The sequence below is a fragment of the Neomonachus schauinslandi genome, chromosome 6 (assembly GCF_002201575.2).
Source record: "Neomonachus schauinslandi chromosome 6, ASM220157v2, whole genome shotgun sequence".
Classification (NCBI taxonomy): domain Eukaryota; kingdom Metazoa; phylum Chordata; class Mammalia; order Carnivora; family Phocidae; genus Neomonachus; species Neomonachus schauinslandi.
Window position 1 is genome coordinate 89097240 of NC_058408.1, and position 19364 is coordinate 89116603.

Consider the following 19364-nt stretch of genomic DNA (forward strand, 5'->3'; position numbering starts at 1 on the left):
CTTCAAGTTAATCATATGAAAGCTTCAATAAAACCTGACCTTTCAGGAGACAAATCATTGAATGGTTCCTATCCAAGCCATTCTTTTTTTATAGCCCAGCATCTAAGGAAGAAAGGGATAAAGAAGCAGCAAAGAAAACTGCAATTGATCTTGGTTCAAATAAACAGTCTCCTTATTTCTAATATCTTAACTTCCTTGAGGACATTCTTGCATTGTCTTCCCGATTCCTGGACTTTTATTGGATCAGCAAATATACTTAAAGCCTTCTTCTTTTAAATCACTCATATGTAGTGGGTGCAAAATTAATTAATCACTCATACATGCACACAAAACCTCAGATTCTGCTACTTCACCCAGGGCTCCTCAGAGAAATGGCAAGACCAGGAGGAAAGTTGCTCAGAGTGAGATTTGAATCTGATCCTCCAAAAGTAAAATTTCTCAATCTGATTTTGGGATTGATCAGAAAGGTATGAAAGATCAAAACTTTCAACAGCTATCATCTGGCGCCTTCTCCCTTACCCATATCTCCATTCCCAACCTGGTTAGGATCAGATTGAAGATCCACTCTGGGTGCTGAATACAAACTTTGTGACAAGAGAACCCAGAATGGCAATAGCTAAACGTTTACAATGGTTCTGTTCAGTTTCAAAGAAGGTTATTTTTAAGTCATAAATGTTGTGCCCACAGAGTCTTCACAGGTGCTTTTAGGGAATGATGATCAGAGCAAACCAGTCAGAACTGTGTCTTGATGGTGACAAAAGTATTGAGCAGGATTTGAAGCATAAGCTTCAGTGCCCCCAAATAAGTCCAGCTTTACAAACAGAACTGCTGTCTCTCCCACAGGGTATGGTAAATCAGCTGATTGTTACATTTACCCTGTGATTGAAACTCTTATGAAATAGCTCTATCAACGTCTATATTTGTTCAAGTCCTCGTGGCATTTTGCCTGATGATGTTAGACAACAACACTATAGTATTATCAGGGATAATTATGGTTATTACTTAAAACGCTGACTTGTTCACAGCTTTAAGTCTTCCACTTGAATCTAGCAACTCCCAGGCTAGTGTTTTTCAATCAGACGTGTACATCAGACTTTCCTATGGAGTTTAATAAAAATGCAGATGCGTAGGACATATACCAGACTTAATGAATATTTGACTTTCCATTCTTGGCATGTTCTTATATCTCTAGGTTTTTCCCTCTGTAAAAATTACATTCATCTATTTTTGTAAAATCAGAAGTAAACTCCCTGACTTCTTTAAAAATAGACTTACTCGTTATCCTTTGAAACATTCTGTCTAATTTGGGGGCAATGATTTTATTATCTTGTTTTGCCTGTCACATCTATTCATTATTCTTATTATGAGCTCTCATCAGACTTTTCACATTTGAAAATGATTCGTAAATTGATCACAAGCAGTTTCAGTTTCTGTCATCTATACATGCTTGTTTTCCTTAGATGCTTGCCTGCAGGTGCTACGACCAGCTTCAAGCCAGAGTTTTCAACAAAGAATACTTTCCACAGTCCCAGATGCTGCAAACCATTGACATTTTCAAGGACAGACTCTTGGGTACAGGAATCTGATGACACCAAAGTTATAAAACTTCCGTCAAGACAGCTTTATGCTCCTGCTAACCCAAGACAATAGGAACAAAAATTAATTGCATAAGACTGAATGGACTGAGAAGGGAAATTTTACTGTAGTTATTTGTTTAGAATATTGTTATTTTAATGTTCTATTTACTGGATCTATAAGAAAGTCCTTTCTCTACTTCACCTCACAATTTAGTAGATTCTTGTATTAACTATATTTTATTATTTTCTGTATTCTTGAAGCTCTGGCCTCTAGAGCCCCACTTACTGGGAAGTAAATTCTCCCAGGGCTAGCCAATTCTTAGAACATAAATGACTTGCCCAGGAGAGAACCTTTCACATGCAAACTAACCAATCCAGAGTCCATACTTGGAACCAATTTTTCTATCTGGCTCATACACTCTGGAAGGCAATATTCCTCTGCCCTACTCATCTGAACCAGGTACCAGAGAGTCCCTATACCTCAAGTTCTACTGAAATGAATCAAACTAGTCAATCCTAAGACTGCTTTACCCTGCCTCACCTTGCCTTTCCCATAGAAACCACATAAAGGCTCCTGCCTTGCTTTCCACCTGTCCCTTCTGCTTCCTGACTAACCCTGGTGCTTTCCCTCCATGGCCCTGCACAGTATGGCATGCTCCCTTTCCTCTTGAGAACTAGGAGTAGGAATCTTTTCAAATGGCAGTAACCTTCTCATCTATTGGCCTCACCATATGTGAATAATAATAATAATAATAATAATAATAATAATAATAATGCTATACTTTATAAACCGCTCCATTTATGTAAACTGAAATGAAACATTTAAAAGTGTTATCTGAGTCTCACTGGCCCCAGAGTTCAGAAACTCACCCTGCATCCTTACTTTTCATTGCAATGGGGTTATTTCATATATTCAATAATAATCTGTCTTCCTTTTTACCAGAATAAAATGGAAAAATCTGTTATGCAACCAGTATCTTGCCTGGAATGCCACCTTGAGAAGGACTTTCATTGCATCATGTAGAACAGACCACTTTGAAGGAACGAACAAATATGGGTTTACTTATGCAGCCAGTGCCTACAGAGGCCTCCTAGGATAACTGGTCTGCTACCTGGCTTACAGGGTCCAACCTTACAGGTGGTAAAGATGATCACTTTCTGGCAAGCTAGAAACCTAATGTTATTTTGGGGACCTCAAGAAGAGAGGAATATATCCAAATGCATAGGTACTGCGGCTGAAATATAATGGAGAGAGTTTCTTGAACTTAGCTCCTTGCCTTGGGATTGCAAATAATAGAGGCATTGAAAGTCCAATCTGAGATTCCTCATGAAAACTCCCAGAGAAAAGTTAATATTGTAATTATTCAATAGTGAATGGTTTTAGATTTTGCAAAGCATGCTTAGGAAGGACTATATGGTAAATTAACACTCTTGCTATGCCTAGGTAAATATTCAGGCCAAACCTAATGAGACTAGCCTTAATTTGTGATTAAGAATAATCTTTCTTTGAGATTCTTATGATCACAAGGGGGAGGAGGAGAATGTAAAAAACTATAAATGACTTTGAAATTTAGTGGATGTCCTGGCTAACTCATCCATCTGAATAATCTTTGCTTTTGTCTTTCTATGACTAGGCTATTTTACAAGGCTGTAGACATAGAAGTGAACTTGTAGATATTGATGGCAATGTAAATAATTCCTCATGTCCAAGGGAAAGTAATTGATTATCACCAATGGATACTATAAGTTTTGCCAATTTTGTGTCCATTTGTAAATTTATTTCTGTCTTCCTTGTCAGACTACAAATATGTGATACTTTGCATTCTCTTTTGAACTGGTTGTAATACCTTACTGATTCCTTCATTAATTAATAATTTAAATCTAATCTTTGATACATCTTTATTTCATATCTGTAGGAGAGTCATGATTATATTCTTTTAAATGTAACTTTTCACAACTGAATAAGATCACACTTACATTTCACACACAAAAAAGGTGATACAATTATCTATACACCTCTCTTAACCAGTTTTGAATTACTCAACATATAATACTGAGTGACTACCAAATGCTACAAAACTAAAGATAGACAAGAAGGACTGAATCACTGACCTTAAGAAACTTGCATCCTATGGAGCTAACATTTACCCAAACTTTGTCTAGCTTCTGTGGTCAATATCACAAAGCTTTAAGGCAGAAAAAAAAAAAAATACACTTACAAAATTTTCCCCAGAGTAATCTTTTCTAAATAAGTAATTACTGGCTAAAAGCACAATATATCAGCAAAGGAAAAAAATTCCAAAGTGAAACCATGGGTTTTATATAAAAATTAAGGTGTGCGTAGTATAAGGGATTAGGTAAATCACTAGATTTATAGTTGGAAGATCTGCGTACCTCTTCTTAGAAACACTGTGCTTTTATGGAAAAGACCTTCCACTCAAATTCTTCCAAATCTGTTCAAAGAGGTTATGTAATCCCTCTAATCCTTAGTTTTTCCATTTTCAAAAAAAGATAATAATACCCATTCCATGGGATTGTGGTAAAACGCGGTACATGCCTGGAACACAGTAAATACTTGAATACATGTTAGCTGATTTTATTAATAATATTATTTATAGAGTATTTATAGATTCAGTTCTTGCTCAATACTCAACCAATGTTAATTCTCTCTCCCAAAGAAAATAGGAAGAATGAAATGTGTTTCATATTTCTCCCAAATATGGAAGACCTAAAATATTATTATCAAAGTTCCCTTCGTCACTGGAGGGAGGGAATCTCATTGTGTGGATAGAGATGTTAGGAATGAACTGGAAATTTTACCTGCAGTCCAGGAGTCCAATGCTGTACTATAAGCAAAGATAATACAAGCATATCTCTCCCCACAAATCTTCCTGTGTGTGTGTGTGAGCAATGGATTGGAGTTACAGGCCCCATTTAGCACCTTATTACAACTGACAACTGTGTAATTTCTGAGAGCCAGGCTATAGGATAACAAGAAAGAAGGCACTCTAGGAGACATGGCTGGTCACCCAAAGCAAAAAGTGTCACAGGTGACCCTTAGCAGGAGATTCAAGATCAGAGCCTCCCTGAGACCCGTCAGACTCTGGGGGAAGCCCTTTGGGTACCTGTATCCTCCCCAACACCATACTCCTAATCAGATTAAGTGCTGAGTGCATTCAGTAATAGGCAGGGTCTCAAGTTTATCATAACTCAAATAGTATTTTCCATTCGCTTCTGTCTGAAACTCAACTCAGTTTAAAATAATTACAACACAGCTTTATGAATGCAGAGGACACTTTCAATTTATTGCAAAATTAACTGACTAAATAAGAGGTCCTAATGCCAAGGAAGAAATGAGACAAAAATCACAAGACAAATAAGAAAATGACAAGGTCAAATAAAGTGTTCAGCCAAAGTTGTTCTAACAGGAAGATTACCTGGTGCCCACTTGCTATATAGGACTGGACTTAAAGTTATAAAATTAATCTGTTACACGTAGAACCTCCCACATTATTTTTAAGGTTTAAATGTTAACAAAAAAGCAGTTTACATTAATGAAGAACCCATGTCCCCAAAACTGTATTAGGTGCATTACAAGTATAATCTCATTAACCTCCTAGTAAAATAAAAGGGGATTATATTCATTTAATCTTTTTTTAAAAAAGCGTCATAAATTATTTAATGAGTTTTCTAAGATTTAAAAACATCACATTCTTTGCTACATCCCTTTACAACTAGAGAAAGTTTTTTAAAAAATTAGAAAATATGAATGTACTACCCAAATCAAGTTGAAAAAAAATTGCTTCATTCATTCATTTAAATACTTAATTGACCTCAAAGAACCTGATACCACACCACACACACACACACACACACACACACAGAGAGGCACATGCGCGCTTGAATATTTACCCAAGTCTTCTAAAGGGCAGGCTAAGGTGAGTGTATCCGGGTAAACTAGGGATTTTTGATTTGCTAAGAAGAAATCAAGTTTGGGGCAAGAGCTACATGACCTGGGTAAGTGAAGATGGCTGGAGCTCCTCCTCCACTCTCCCCTGCAAGAATGCAGCAGCTCCTCTGAACCATTATCAAAGCCCAGGCTTTAAGGGGTCCGTTGGAAAGGGCGCTAAATTACCAGCCTGCTGAGCACACTGCGCTGGGAGTGCCCTCCGTGCGTCCCAGGCCCGCGGTAGGCGCACTGACCCGTCAAGCTCACTAACCACCTCCTGCAGAATAACGCGCTCACACTGCCCGCCAGAGCGGTGCCCTCGCGGGAGAAGCGCCCACTCGGCAAAGGCCTGAGGTGGTAGAGCCCGCTACCTGACTTTCTCCGTGGCTCCTCCCGCTCTCGGCCTTGAGCAGGGTCTTGGGCTTCCGGGACTTGAAGTTGCCCATGCTGGGTCGCAGCACGCCGTCCACCAGCACCGTCTGCTCTACATGCTGCGGCGGCGCGCGCCACGCCGGCGGCGCGGGCTCCTCTAGGAGAGCCCCGGCGTCGGGGTAGTTTTCTTTATTGTCTTCATCTCTAAAACAGGAAACACCCAATTTAGAAAGCACCCAAAAAAGTAATAAGCTGCTGCGGGAAAGCGGGGCTGGCACACTCATTGCTGCTCTATTTATATGGTAACTAGCAAAATGTTTGGGGTGGACTTAGTTTCACAGGAACAAGAACCTAAGAAATGTGAATTTCACTGTTTAGATCATTCCACGTTCCCTTCTAATCTTTACTAGTGGATACATACTTTTTTGTAGTTGTAACTTTGTGCATACTATCATATTTTTTTTTAATTTTTCACTTCAAGATGCTTTCATGTATGTAATTTTTTTCTCTGACAAAAATGTGAGAATCAGATTAGAGATTGTCAGCCCGGTTTTATAGATTAAGACTCTAGAACTCAGGGGCACCTGGGTGGGTCAGGTCATGATCTCAGGGTCAGGAGATCAAGCTCCAGGACAGCTGCGAGCAGGGTGTGGAGCCTGCTTAGGATTCTCTCTTACCCCCACCCCTCTCTCTAAAAAAGACAAAAAAAGAGAAGGAAGGGAGGGAGGGAGGAAGGAAGGAAGGAAGGAAGGGAGAAAAAAGAAAAAAGAAAAGAAAAGAGAAAAAACTCTAAAACTCAAAGATTAAATGAAGTGCCTGAGAAGGGCTCAATCACCCAGAGACCTGGAGTGGTAGGTAGGTCTTCAGTCTCCCCTGCATATACGTACTTGATTCAAGGCATGATACTTCCTCCTCACTGGCATGTTTAGAATCATCTCCCTACAATTTTCAAAGGCCTCTAGAAGTTTAACAGGGTCTATTTTGATAGGAAACATGCTACTCGGGTAAAATATAAAACAAGGGCGTTTTACCCAACCAAACCATCTGAACAACACCTTCAGTGCACACTCAAAGATCCTTGTCCAGGTCCCATCAGTGTGGAATTGCTGGAGGTGACTAAATCGGCTGGTGTCACCTTCACACATTTAGTGCTGGAATGGCACTTTTAATTTTCACTAACCAAGCAAATTCATACAATATAACTCTACTGTTTCAATTTCCTCAGAAGTAGTGACATAACACTTTTATTTGAAGCCATTGGTCCCTCTTAAATCTAGATGCATGTATTTTCTTATTTTGCTAAGAATTCAGGGATATAACCAAATGGGGTGTTCTCTTTATACAATTAAAATTGTCATCCTTAATCCACTGGCAATCATTTGGTACTAGATCATGTAACTCTCTAGGGGGAGACCACTTCCCCTCGGTGGTGTTTTTCCCTCCTGCTCCCGAATCCGAGCATTCATAAAAGACTTTGGCAAGGTCAGATAGAAAGCAATTTCTTGTAGCTTAAGGACACAAAAAGCCAAGAGACAAGACCAGCAAAGAAAGGATTTCTATGCCCACTGTTCAAGATGTCTTTTCACAAATAAAACAGATTAAATTCACTAAACTGATATCAGGAGGATGAACTACAGTTAGCCTCTGGGAAAAGATCAAAGCAAACATCAGGATAGGAATTCTGGAGAATGACCAGGGTGCAGTTGGGCAAGGTGTGGAAATAAAACTATGTGAAATAGTTAATTTTAAGCCTCAGGACAAACTTCATAATGTCTGGTAAAGGAGAACCCAACGAGTGAAATAATTCTTCAATATTAATAACTGAAAAAAATGAAACCGAAAGTCTGTGCCAGTGACACTGGTTAATATTTTCCCTTAAAATCAATTATATTTTATGATTTTATTTATTTATCTATTTTGAGAGAGAGAGAGGGCAGGGGAAGGAGAGAGGGGGAGGGAGAAAAGGAGGGGGAAAGAATCTCAAGCCGACTTGGCGCTGAGCGTGAAGCCTGACGAGGGCCTCTATCTAACCACCCCGAGATCACGACCCTGAGATCACGACCTGAGCTGAAACCAAGAGTCGGATACTCAACCGACAGAGCCACCCAGGCCCCAAGATCAATTACAATTTTAAAAATTCTAAGCCACTAATGGATTTGGAAACCAATACCAAACCATAAGTTGGAACTGTACTGGTTCATGTGAAATGCATTTCTCTCACTGGAAACAATGTTCATCCATGTACTTTATGCTCCTAGGTGAGAAACAAAAGGGAGAACAGCTGTCTTTATAGGAAACCTAAACGTTCCTCATTCAAGGAGGATTCTAGAACACTAAGATAAGAAAGAAAAAGTCATGTTTCAAAACTAAAATGACTCTTCTGATAGACACATTCCTAAAACAATACCTGGACTTCAGTTTTATATATTTTCAAGGTGCCAAAGTTTTATAAAAGTCATCTCAATTACCTCCTTGACTTGAAAAGCAAGGAAGGTGGGTGTGAGGGAGCAAAAAACATCTTTCTCTCATTACACAAATACCTAAATACAAATAGTAATCTTTAGAAATATATTTCTAACCTGTTACTGGTTTCTCAGAATCTCCAAAGCAGGAAAGTACGAGTTGTGTGATTTATGCCACCACTTAGTGGAATCAATCATAACTGAGAATGAGTCTAAAAGATCCTCCTGCATATTAGTTGTGTAGCCTGGGCCGCAGCCCATCACCTCTCTGACCCTCATCCATAAGATGGATATCTCTCTACCTTGCAGAGATAATACAGTCCCTGTGAAATGCCTACCATAGAAAGCTGGCTCAAGGCCACAGCTCAATAAATGAGAGGTATTGTTACTTTCATGGGGCTTTAGCCAAGTGGTTATTTGCAAAGAAAAGACTGAGGGTTCTTTTTAGTCTCCCCAATACCTCCAGGATAAATTCCAAACTCCCTAGTGAGGTACACAAACCCTTTGAAATCAGGTCTTTGTTTATCTCCGGAGCTTTAGTTCTTACCACTCTTGGCCTCCTCACTCCCAAAGGCTCTCAAGCCTCCCACCATCCTGAACTGTCTGCTATTCCTACAACTCTATTTTCTCTACCCTCTGTTGGCTTTCCAGTAAGTTGCTCCCTCTGCTCGGTAGCATCATCTTTTTCTTAGCCTCATATCCCCCCACCACACACACACAAACATACACACAAAGTCATGTGCTACTGTAATTTTCTTCAGGAATCCACCCCAGAAACCTCTCTGGGCTATTTGGTCCTTCTAAATGAATCCTCTGTCTACCTCTCGTAAAATATCCCTTAATGCACTGTAGCATCATCATCTACATTGACTGGTTTCTGGCACACAAAATAGGCCTTCAACAATTGTTTGTTGTCCAACAAATGAACTTGAGAGTCAGAGAGACCTGAGCCCAAATTCAGTCCCATAGTAGCTATGTTAGTTTGGATGAGCTATAATCCTTCTGAGCCTCAGTTTCCCCACCTCCAGGAAGAGGAGGGAAACATCAGCTTCCTTTCAGTTGCTTAGATTAAATAATAAAATGTATGCGAAAATGCTCTGAACAAAGCAAATGTGGAAGAAGTGGTTAACTATGAAGGTTTTGCCATATCATGACCTCCTTGATGACCAAGACCATACTCCAAACACTCAACGACATGCTTGGTAAATAAATCTATAACCTCTTCCATAGGGTCTATGATGGGAACATTGAGATGGGATAATCAATATTGAATTCAGTAGACATTTACTGCGCAATCCCCATATAAAAGGCACTGTCCTGGGTACTAAGGGGAATATCCCAAAATGGACATGACAAAACTTCCTTAAGAACTGATATTTTATTACAAGAACTTAGACACAAGAACCGGCAATTATAATTCAAAGAAAAGACTAAAGACCCCAGACCTACATGGTTTCTGTCCTTCATAATTAAGAACCAAGCAATAGTTGGTCATACCTGATACTGGAGCAATCAGTCTGGTCTTCATGTAGGGAGACTGTGTCTTCGTCACACCTGGAGAGAAGGAACAAATCCACATCAGTTCCAACTGTCTGCAGCAGCAGAAGCAGCAAGAGTCTAGAATTAGATTAGCAGTGTAAACTAAAAAATGGAACAACCCTCACCACTCTCTCTCAAACTAGCCCCAATTCCCAGCATGTCTACCGGGTAATGATACCAGTGTTGTCATATCATGTGATCTTCAAAGCTCAGAACCAGACGTAATACTCTTTTTTCATGCACTGCTCTGCATCACCTAAACTAACAAGATCTTGGCAAGGACCCAGCTGTTCAAAGCATTTGAGGGGACATCTAACACCATTGGTGGGTTATCCTTGGCTCTAAAGAGACTCCCCCTTTTGCCTCTTGAAATGTCCTCTGCCTCAGGCAGTCCCAAACCACACCAGCTCCTAATTGGCTTCCTCCATCGACCTCCAGACTTTCTCAATCCCCTTCTTCATCACAAAACTTCTGGAATAACCCAGTGAAAAATTTGTGGCTCTTCTATATTGAAACATCTCCAGAGTTCCACACTGCCTGGGGGAATGTATAGTAGGACCATTCTCTCCCTCAAGTGTGGGAGGGAGCCTTTGTTCCTTTTCTCAGCTATTCCCACCCCACTCCAGCCTGGAATGCTTTTTTCACCTTCAACTCCTACTCATCCTTCACTGCCCGAGTGAAGTCTCATAAGCTCCATGAACCTTCCCAGCCAAGTTCACCCATAGGCCACATACCTACTTTAAACCTTAATACATAAATGTTTACTCTTTATTCTGAGGTTTTGGTAACCAACTATATATCTTGCCTCACACTGCTATGTAATTCCTTTGTACCTCTGACATCTCTTTAATTAGCTGTTAATTCCATGAAAAGAAATGATTTTTATCTAGATACACTGCACAGTGCCCACAGTGCTACCCCAAAGAAGGCATTCAATAAATAATTGAATGGAATCATTAACTCGGGCCTCTCAGCAAGACTGGAAATATTTTAATAAGCATTTCCTGAACATTCACTGCCTTTCAGGTACTCACTAGGTATTAAGGCTGCGCATTTCAAACTCTTTGGGACTCAGGAATGACCAGTTTGTGTTCTATTTCCAATCTACTATGGTAGTTTGGTAAAAAATGTCACAGGAATGCCAAATTCCCATAGAAGTTTTTAAATGCTTACTCCCTATTTCTGTACTTCCCTTGTCTCAGATGAGTTACAAACAATTTGGGGACCCATACTTCCAGTAGCATTCCTCCTAAAGGACACAAAGTTGAAAAAGACCTGGACCCTGCTCAGATAGAGTCACAATGTAATGAGTGGACAAAAGTAAGTAACTACCTACATATATAAATATAACCATAATATAATAAGAATAGTCATACTATATGAAATCATTTACAATTTTTAAATATCCGTTACTTGCAACGTTACATAACTTATCCACAGAAGAAACTGATGAAAGCTCCAGTCCTCTTCCCTTATTATGCCTTTTAAATTATGTACTTTAATGAATTAAACAAAGGCCATCTAGATCCTAATTCTCTCTGCCTGCTGAAATATCTTATTCCTGCTGGCAGTTAAAAAAAAAAAAATCAGTCAACCTAACACAGTACTCTTTTTAACAAAATAATTAAATTTTCTTGCTTTCTCATGTTTTTGACTGTCAGTACACCATTCTGTCCATCTCATGAAAATAACAATTGAATTCATAAGAATTGCCTTGTCCTCCTCCATTGGAGGCGTTCACTTTAATAGATCATACAGGCTTTGTAATGTGAATGAAAATGTTTCCCAATAAAAGTAACCTCGCTAAGTAGAAAAATCAGTGAAGAACAGAAATCTAGAATTTTTGCTTCCAGAGAACTAGGGTTCAATCAGAGTTTCAACCCTAGAGCTCAACAATACCTATTGTTTGGGAATTTGGCAAGAACTTATTTTTCTCCCCCTCACTTGATTTATTAACCTTTCTTTTCAAAGTACAATTAGGTAAAAATGGAAACTTGGCACCAGAACATAAAAAGTTGCCCATGCTTCTTAAGTACGAGGCCGGACCCTAATTAATTGATCCAATTTTAAGGCCTATTAAATGACTTCAGTTCCTGCTCAAGGAAACACAGTTCCTAGGACACAGATACAGCGATGAAACAGATCTGTCTAGAGGCTTACATGAACACATATACAAGCTCTTTTAGTTCAGTTGGGTTGTACATTTGCTCTGATGAAGACCATTAAGTTTTACTGAAGTAACATCTCCTTTGTGACTCTTCTCCTGATTCCTTGCACAGGAGCCCCCTGTGCAGTGTGGGCCCAGCTGTAAAATTGGATTCCTCAGTGGCGACCCATAGCCAGATATCCCCACTCTGGCAAGAAAATCAGCTCAGACCAAGTGCCCAACTGGTGGGATGCCCATGGCATCCTCTTCTTGTATTATAGCCCCAGTACAGGAATTTAAAGACCAATCATCTCCTTAAATATTCAAAACTGGGCATCTTCTAGTGCATTGTTTTTCCAAATGTAAATTGTGACCTATTAGTAGGTCTTGAAATTAGATAGCAGCTACCATCATTTTGTTATTGTTGTTAGAGAAATAGAATAGAAAATATCAGTATAGTAAGGGTTAAGTGTTATTTCACAGAACATATTTAAATAAATCATGTATATATGGGTGTGTTGGATTGTTATATAAAATGTTTTTCTGACTATTGTGCATAGTAAAAAAAATGTGAGAAGCATCTCTATTAAATGACTTCCTTTGATGTTCTCATCAACTAGTTCTAAGTCCCAGAGTTCTTGATTTGTGGTTACCCAGACGATGTATAGATAATTTGTCCTTGCAATTACTCCTTGGTGAAATGCTCAGGGTTGTTACCTTTTTCCCGATTGGGAGTTTTGTTCCCTCTGTCAACCACAAACAAGAAAAACTTCTATGGTACTTCCCAGCTCACCATCTCTTTCACAGCATCTCAGTGAACCCGACAATGCAATGAAGTAGGGGCCACCTTCACACAAGAGGTGAAGGAACTGCCCTGCATCCCAGGAGGACAGCAATGGCCACCGTGGTATTTCCGCTCCCCTGTACTGAGCCTACTAACCAATCTCTTCAGTTTCTATTCCAGAGGCTCACAAAAGAAGGAGAATGAAGGACTTGTTTTTTAGAATAATGGTGGTGAAAGAAGTGCCCATGAGAAGTTCGCTTTTTTGACTTGGGGTAAATAAGAAGAGAGGCCTCGGATTGGTTATTAGTAAAACGTAGCTGTGCCAGGAAGGGGACTTCTATTCACCCAGCAGGACTGTGTTCCCTGAAAGCAAAGCTGCAGAGCTGCAGCCTGCAATCCTATGGGATTTCTCCAAGTGTGTCTCCGGAACCACTTGCATCAGCATGACCTGGGAGCGGGCGTGAGCCCCACGGGTACCTCAGCCTCACTAGATCAGCTAGCTCCCTGGGGGTGAGCCCAGGAATGTGAATTCTTAAACCAGATAGCCTCACAAACACACACAAACATAACTAGTATGCTTCTAAAAAATTTAACGCTGACCTAAAGGTTTACAAAACCCAGACCAGCACTGAGCTGACTCCAACACAATCACCCATTCTAGGTTCCTACTTTGGGATAAAGCGTGAGAAACTGGATCTTTCACAAGCCCCAACCCCCTTCCCCAGTTCATACTGATGATCAGTTGGTTTTGAGAACCACTGCTTCAGATGATAACTAATTCATTGCAAAATTCACTGCTGGCCAGGCTTCATTTCACACAGTGGTGTAGCCAGGGCAACATAGGAGATGACCATGGAAAAACAGATGAAATGTCCCTGCAGATACAGAACGGAAGGCCAAGGCCACTCTGATCTTGGAAGAATTTCGGTAGAAAAAGAAACTGAATTGGTCCAGAGCTGCACAGACAATGCCAGGCCTGGGAAGAACCGAGGAGAGAATAAAATCTATCATTGAGTCCTTCCCAATTCCCCTTCCCTTTGACTCTGATAGGACCCCCACCTGGCCAGGCTGAACCCTACCAGGCTAGACTACCTGATAACATAATTTATATCAAAGTATTAATGCCAACCTGAATCGGCCTCCCAGGGGCAGACTTTTTAATTTCCGTTTTAATAAGAGTCACCACCAGAGGCCTGAATCCAAAAGAAATCATCTCTAGGTACAATTTCAGACACTAAGGAAAATAAGTGAGTGTGGCTAGGAGGAAGAAGGAGGGGATGGGGACAGGAGGGAGAGGAAGTTTTCAGGCAAGTGCCTCCTCTGTGTATGTTAAGACCACACCCAAATATTTGCTGAGCACCTGCTACATCTGTATCTCAGGACAGTGATCCTGGTCCTGTTGGCTTTGGGGTAATGCCCAAAGAACCAAGGAAAATGCTTCATATAACAGAGGGGAGGAGAAAGTGTTATATTACACAATGACAAGTTTCAAATGACCCTACTCTGTGTTGTGTTACACCTGCGAAGCTTTTGGTATGTTTTAAATATGCTCCTTAGATTTTTAGATTAGCCAGATGGCATTCCAGTTGTCACTTAGTGCCTTTTAAAATAAATCACCATCACTTCTCTGAAAACAACAACAGGATCTTATGCAATCAGAACTCCTTGAGGAGTGTCCAAAGATAAGGTACCAGACTTTCCCCACAATTAAGTGTAAAACCTTTTCAAAAAAATTGTCCATGTGACATCTGAAACTGAGTATCTCCATTTTGAAGCTGCTATGCCCGAGGCTGACTCTGGGGACTCAGCCACACAGGGCTCCTAAGAAGCAGGCACAGAAAGCGCTGGGTGTTTATAAGCTCAGCCAGGGAGGAGAGCAGCTCCTGTGCACCTGAATGAGGAAGTCCAGGCCTATCTTTGGCCTGCATATTTTGGCACACATCCCTCCCCCTCTCTCAGGCTTTTAGAAAACCAAAGTTGCAGCAATCTCATTAACAGATGTGGGTCCCAATGAGTATTTTATATGGCATATATTGTATATGACATCTTCTAAAGTCACCCCGAGTTGTTGTTTTTCAAGTAACTCCACTTAAGTGAGCCCAAAGCTTCACACTAAGAGCGCAGCTTATGCAAACACAGAAACAAAAGGATATGGGAAACAAGAGGGCCTGGGAAGCCCTGTAGAATCTCACCCCTCCATCACCAAGTCATTGTGACAGTGGTAAGACCTGACACTCACCTATCTATTCCCACATTTACTTGCCTTTTAGGAAACTTTAGCAAATAGTTCCCAAGTTACTGGGCTTTCTGTGTCAAACTTGCAGCATTTTTAAAACATAGTTGAGTATACAACCTTATACATCCTGTTTCCCTGAAAAGCTGTTGAATGACTTCCATCAAAAGGTCCCAGAAGTAAACATCACAAGTTAGTCTAGAGAAAGACTGCTAAATGAAGTATAGGTATTTCATATATATGTACATATGTACATTTTATATAAATTACATATAATATTAGTAAAATATACTACCTATTAATTTTTAACGTATATGTATAGTATAGTATTAGGAAAACATATTCAGGAAGGGATGACAAGAATTAAAACCGTGAACTATAACTAATAAAAAATACTATGACTGCTGCCCTTGAGTAAAATATTATACTCCTTCATTCCATGTTCAAATGATATTAGTTGACTCAATCAGCAGCTTTAACCAGAGGACAAGATGATTCATGTCTCCTGTAGCCAGATCTTTGAGGTCAGAAGACAAAAATGACAAAGGGCACCCAAAAAAAGTTCACTGTGCCTTAAAAATCTGTAGACAAGAGAGGGTGAGAATAAGTTTAGCCTGTTTATCACATGCTGGAATTCAACTCAAGTCATTTCACATCTATCTCCTATTTGTTGTAAATGTATACAGCATGCTCCATGAAAACTGACACCAATGTTGGCAAAATACAACAAAGCTTCCTTTCTGACATGTCAAATAAATTTAAAAAAAGAAAAAAAGCTGAGCTCCAAGAACACAAATCTTAGAGCACTGAGCTCCAGCAAGCAATTAGCTTGTTATAATACCTCTCCCGTAGCTGCTAAAAGGCTATTTCAACCCGTAAAGATTTCTGGGCCCCATCAGTCAGCACCTCTCCCGGTCTTCACAGCTCCCAGATTACAGGAGACAATGCATCTAACATGAAGAGCGGCTGGGGACGGTGGAGGATATCTTAGCGATAGTTGCTTCCAGAGAAAGGCATGCAAGTGTTATTTTAATGGCAAGAATCACTTACTCTGTTACAGCGGTGCTGCTGAAGGAATTATCCTGAAGGCTGAAACAGAAACAAGAAAACATCAGCCAAGTCCGGCCGGGGAGCCGTCTCCCTGATTGCTCTCCGGGAGTTAGAGCATACACACAAACATGGCATTGCAAGGCAAGTCTCAGGGCTCGCCCGGCACGCTCGCTCTACCTTGGGCTGCTGTCTGCACATGCTCGTAACGACACCCCCAGCTGGGGCCCAGGCGCACGGGCGAACCACAAAGCCCGGCAGCCCGCGAGGCTGCGGGGACAGAGCTGGGCGGGGCGCGGCGGCAGGGCGGTCCCCGGGTCCCGGGCCCCCCGGATCCCCGCAAGGAGGTCCTGGGGAGTTACCGCGACCCCAACCTCGCCAGCCCCGCGCGGCGTTTAATCCAGGCTTCTCGGTGCCAGCCACCCCCGGGGCTGGCAATGGGAAAGCCCAACCGTTTCTGCCTAGGTGCTGAAATCTCTGGGGGACTTGCTTTCTTCCAGACGTCTCCTGCCAATTTTACCGAGCTACACTCTCTAGGGATGGAGGCTGGCAGAAATTCATCCGTCGGGAGGAAACCAGAACCGGGAGGAGGACATAACTGCTGTTACTGCTGTGTGTGTGTGTGTGTGTGTGTGTGTGTGTCTTGCTTTTTAAAAAAAGGAGAACATTTGAAGGAGGGCTCGCTGCATCACACCCGCTCTGTTTGCACTGTCATTTCAGTCTCGGAGAGGAAGCGCCCAACCTCGGACTACAGGGCTGTGAATGAGCCCACGCAGGGCGAGTGGAGGATTTATTCCTGGGAGTATTGGCGACTGGGGGGCTGTGTAAGCCGTAGGGTTTGCTATGCCCAGAGTAGCCCGCCGAAGCTGCACTCCCAAACACCTTTACAAAGGGTGAGAGATGGAATCCACAAATGCCATCCTCTTTAAATAAAGGCAGCCCTGTTGGGGGAAGGGAAGGCTGTCAGGCCCCCACTTGCTTCATTCCCCTGGGGATATTTGTCCTGCCCTCTTTCCATTGTTCCTTTCTCCTGCCAGCTTGACCTTGATATGAAATGAACAGTCATCTGTGAAAGATGCTGATTTTGATTCTTGAATTAAGTAGATTCCCCAGGCCCCTTTTTAATCTCTCCGCTCCCAGAAGCAGCCAAGATGGTGTGTTTTAGTCCAAACTATATCAGGCAATGGGTTAACAACAACAACAAAAACCCTCAAAATTTTACTTTTAGATAATAAGAAAAATTACCCAAACCTTGGTAATAAGGGGGAAACGCATGACCTTTCAGTGTCACACTGAGGCATTGTTTTACAGATCCACCCAAGGACTGCTTAATTCTCTAGGAAAATGCACTTGACTTTGCTATTCACTATTGGTTAGACCTCAGACACTGGAGTTAGGTGTTAAATTGTACATTCTGTCCAATCTGTCCAGAGGAAAATATAACCTAAATGTTTATGGTATTATTGCATTGTGCAATTTAACCAATATATAATTGGCAAAATAACCAATTTTGTATCTAACCTAACAATCTTATAGAAACATTTTTCTAAATGCCTGGTAATATTCAGATGCTCTTGGTTCCAAAAGCATCACTATCTTATAGTTTCCCTCTTCAATAAATTAATAGATTTCTGATGTGTGTCTATATTTATATGAGTCATGTTTTTAACTTTTAAAGTTATACTTTGAAAAATCAAAATTCAGTTTTCAAAGAAAAACAGGTTTCATTAAGGTCCTTTGCAATTTTATTTTCCTCCCTCCAAATATTTGAAAAAGTAGTGGAATAAAAGCCTAATATGGTCTTAGACCTGAACTCTATGGACTATAATAAGTTTAGAAATATTCATCCCATACAGTACATATATGTTCCTAAACCACCTACTGCCTCATATGAGCTAGGTTCAGGAGTGTCAGACATAGCCTCTTCATTATATAAATGTATTTATTATTTAGCTGTCACAAACTGAGGTCTATTCTTTCTATTTTACTGAGACCAATAAAGGTAAATCTATATTCAGCACTCTCAGCTCTGCTGTAAAGATTTGAAGGTTGCCAGTGTTCAGAAACCCCTTTTACTCATTGTCTAAGGTATTAATTCCTCATGTTCTAATGCAGAGAAAGATCAGACTTTTCTCATTTAAGTGTTCCCAGTGATCCCTTTGAAATGAGAAAATGTTATGCTTTCAACTTTGAAACAGGACTTGGACAGTATGAAATAATGTGGGTCCTTTGCAAATAACATAACAACTCTGTAAAAAAAGAAGTGCAGGTATTCAATAATGTCCACAGAAAAGAAATAAGAACTCTCAGCAGCTCATGAATAGCATGGACCCAAATTAGATTTTAGGTGGTACTCTTATGCAACAAAAACAATTTGTTGATTAACTGATTTTGGTTAAAAAACAAAAATGTCCCAGAAAAAAAAACCCTCTTATGTGGAGTATATAAGAAAATCAGCCACTTTAATTTTTACTTCCCAGCCAATTCTTCTAACATATTAGTTTTCATCTTAAATCAGATGTAGAAGTAATTTTTACAGTGTCTGGGGCTTTGTTTTGTTTTAATATTTTGTAGTATCCAACTTGGAATAGAGCAATACTGATGAATAATCACTCACCATCTGGTTATTCTGGAGACCCCATGTGACCAAACAGCAGTTTACAGTGAGTTAAAAAAGAGAAGCAGAAAAACTAATATTGGCATTCTGGAAGAAGTTAAGTTCTAGATCAGTGTTTCCCAAGGTGTCCTCAGTGAAATTCCAGTTTCCCAGATGGTCCAAGAAAAGAAAAAAGAGAGTTACATGGTCAAAATTAAGTTGTTGAAGTGTGGGTCCACTTATGTACGGATTTTTTTAATAAATATAGTACTGTAAAAGTATTTTCTCTTCCTTATGATTTTCTTAATAGCATATTCCTTTTTTCTAGCTTACTTTGTTGTAAAAATGCATATAATACATATAACAAACAAAATACATATTAATCGACTATGTTATCAGGAAGGTTTCCAGTCAACAGTAGGCTATTAGTAAAGATTTGGGGAGTCAAAAGTTATTCGTGGATTTTCAACTGTGCAGAGGTCAGTGCTCTTGACCCTCACATTGTTCAAGGGTCAACTATATATTATAAATTCACAATGCACATTAGGCAGCAAAGAAAGTATTTCTCTTTTTTTCTCATAACTTTTTAGCCTTTTTTAAAAGTTTTTATTTAAATTCCAGTTAATTCACATACAGTGAATTATATTAGTTTCAGGTGT

General features: G+C 40.2%; 1 protein-coding gene across 3 annotated transcripts in view; it reads right to left on the reverse strand.

Moving 5' to 3' along the window:
* Positions 1 to 16349, reverse strand: part of FAM13C (family with sequence similarity 13 member C) — a 151633-nt gene extending 135284 nt beyond the window's left edge. For 2 of the 3 annotated variants that reach the window (XM_021699502.2, XM_044916474.1), the window contains exons 1-3: positions 16113 to 16249; positions 9858 to 9914; positions 5898 to 6102 (exon numbers count right to left, since the gene is read on the reverse strand). In XM_021699502.2, coding sequence (XP_021555177.1) covers positions 5898 to 6102; positions 9858 to 9914; positions 16113 to 16174 — 324 coding nt within the window. In that variant the 5' untranslated portion in view covers positions 16175 to 16249. Of the gene's footprint in view, positions 1 to 5897; positions 6103 to 9857; positions 9915 to 16112; positions 16250 to 16289 lie in introns of those variants that run through there. The other variant, XM_044916473.1, reaches the window with a different exon arrangement.
* Between the last annotated feature and the right edge of the window lie 3015 nt (positions 16350 to 19364).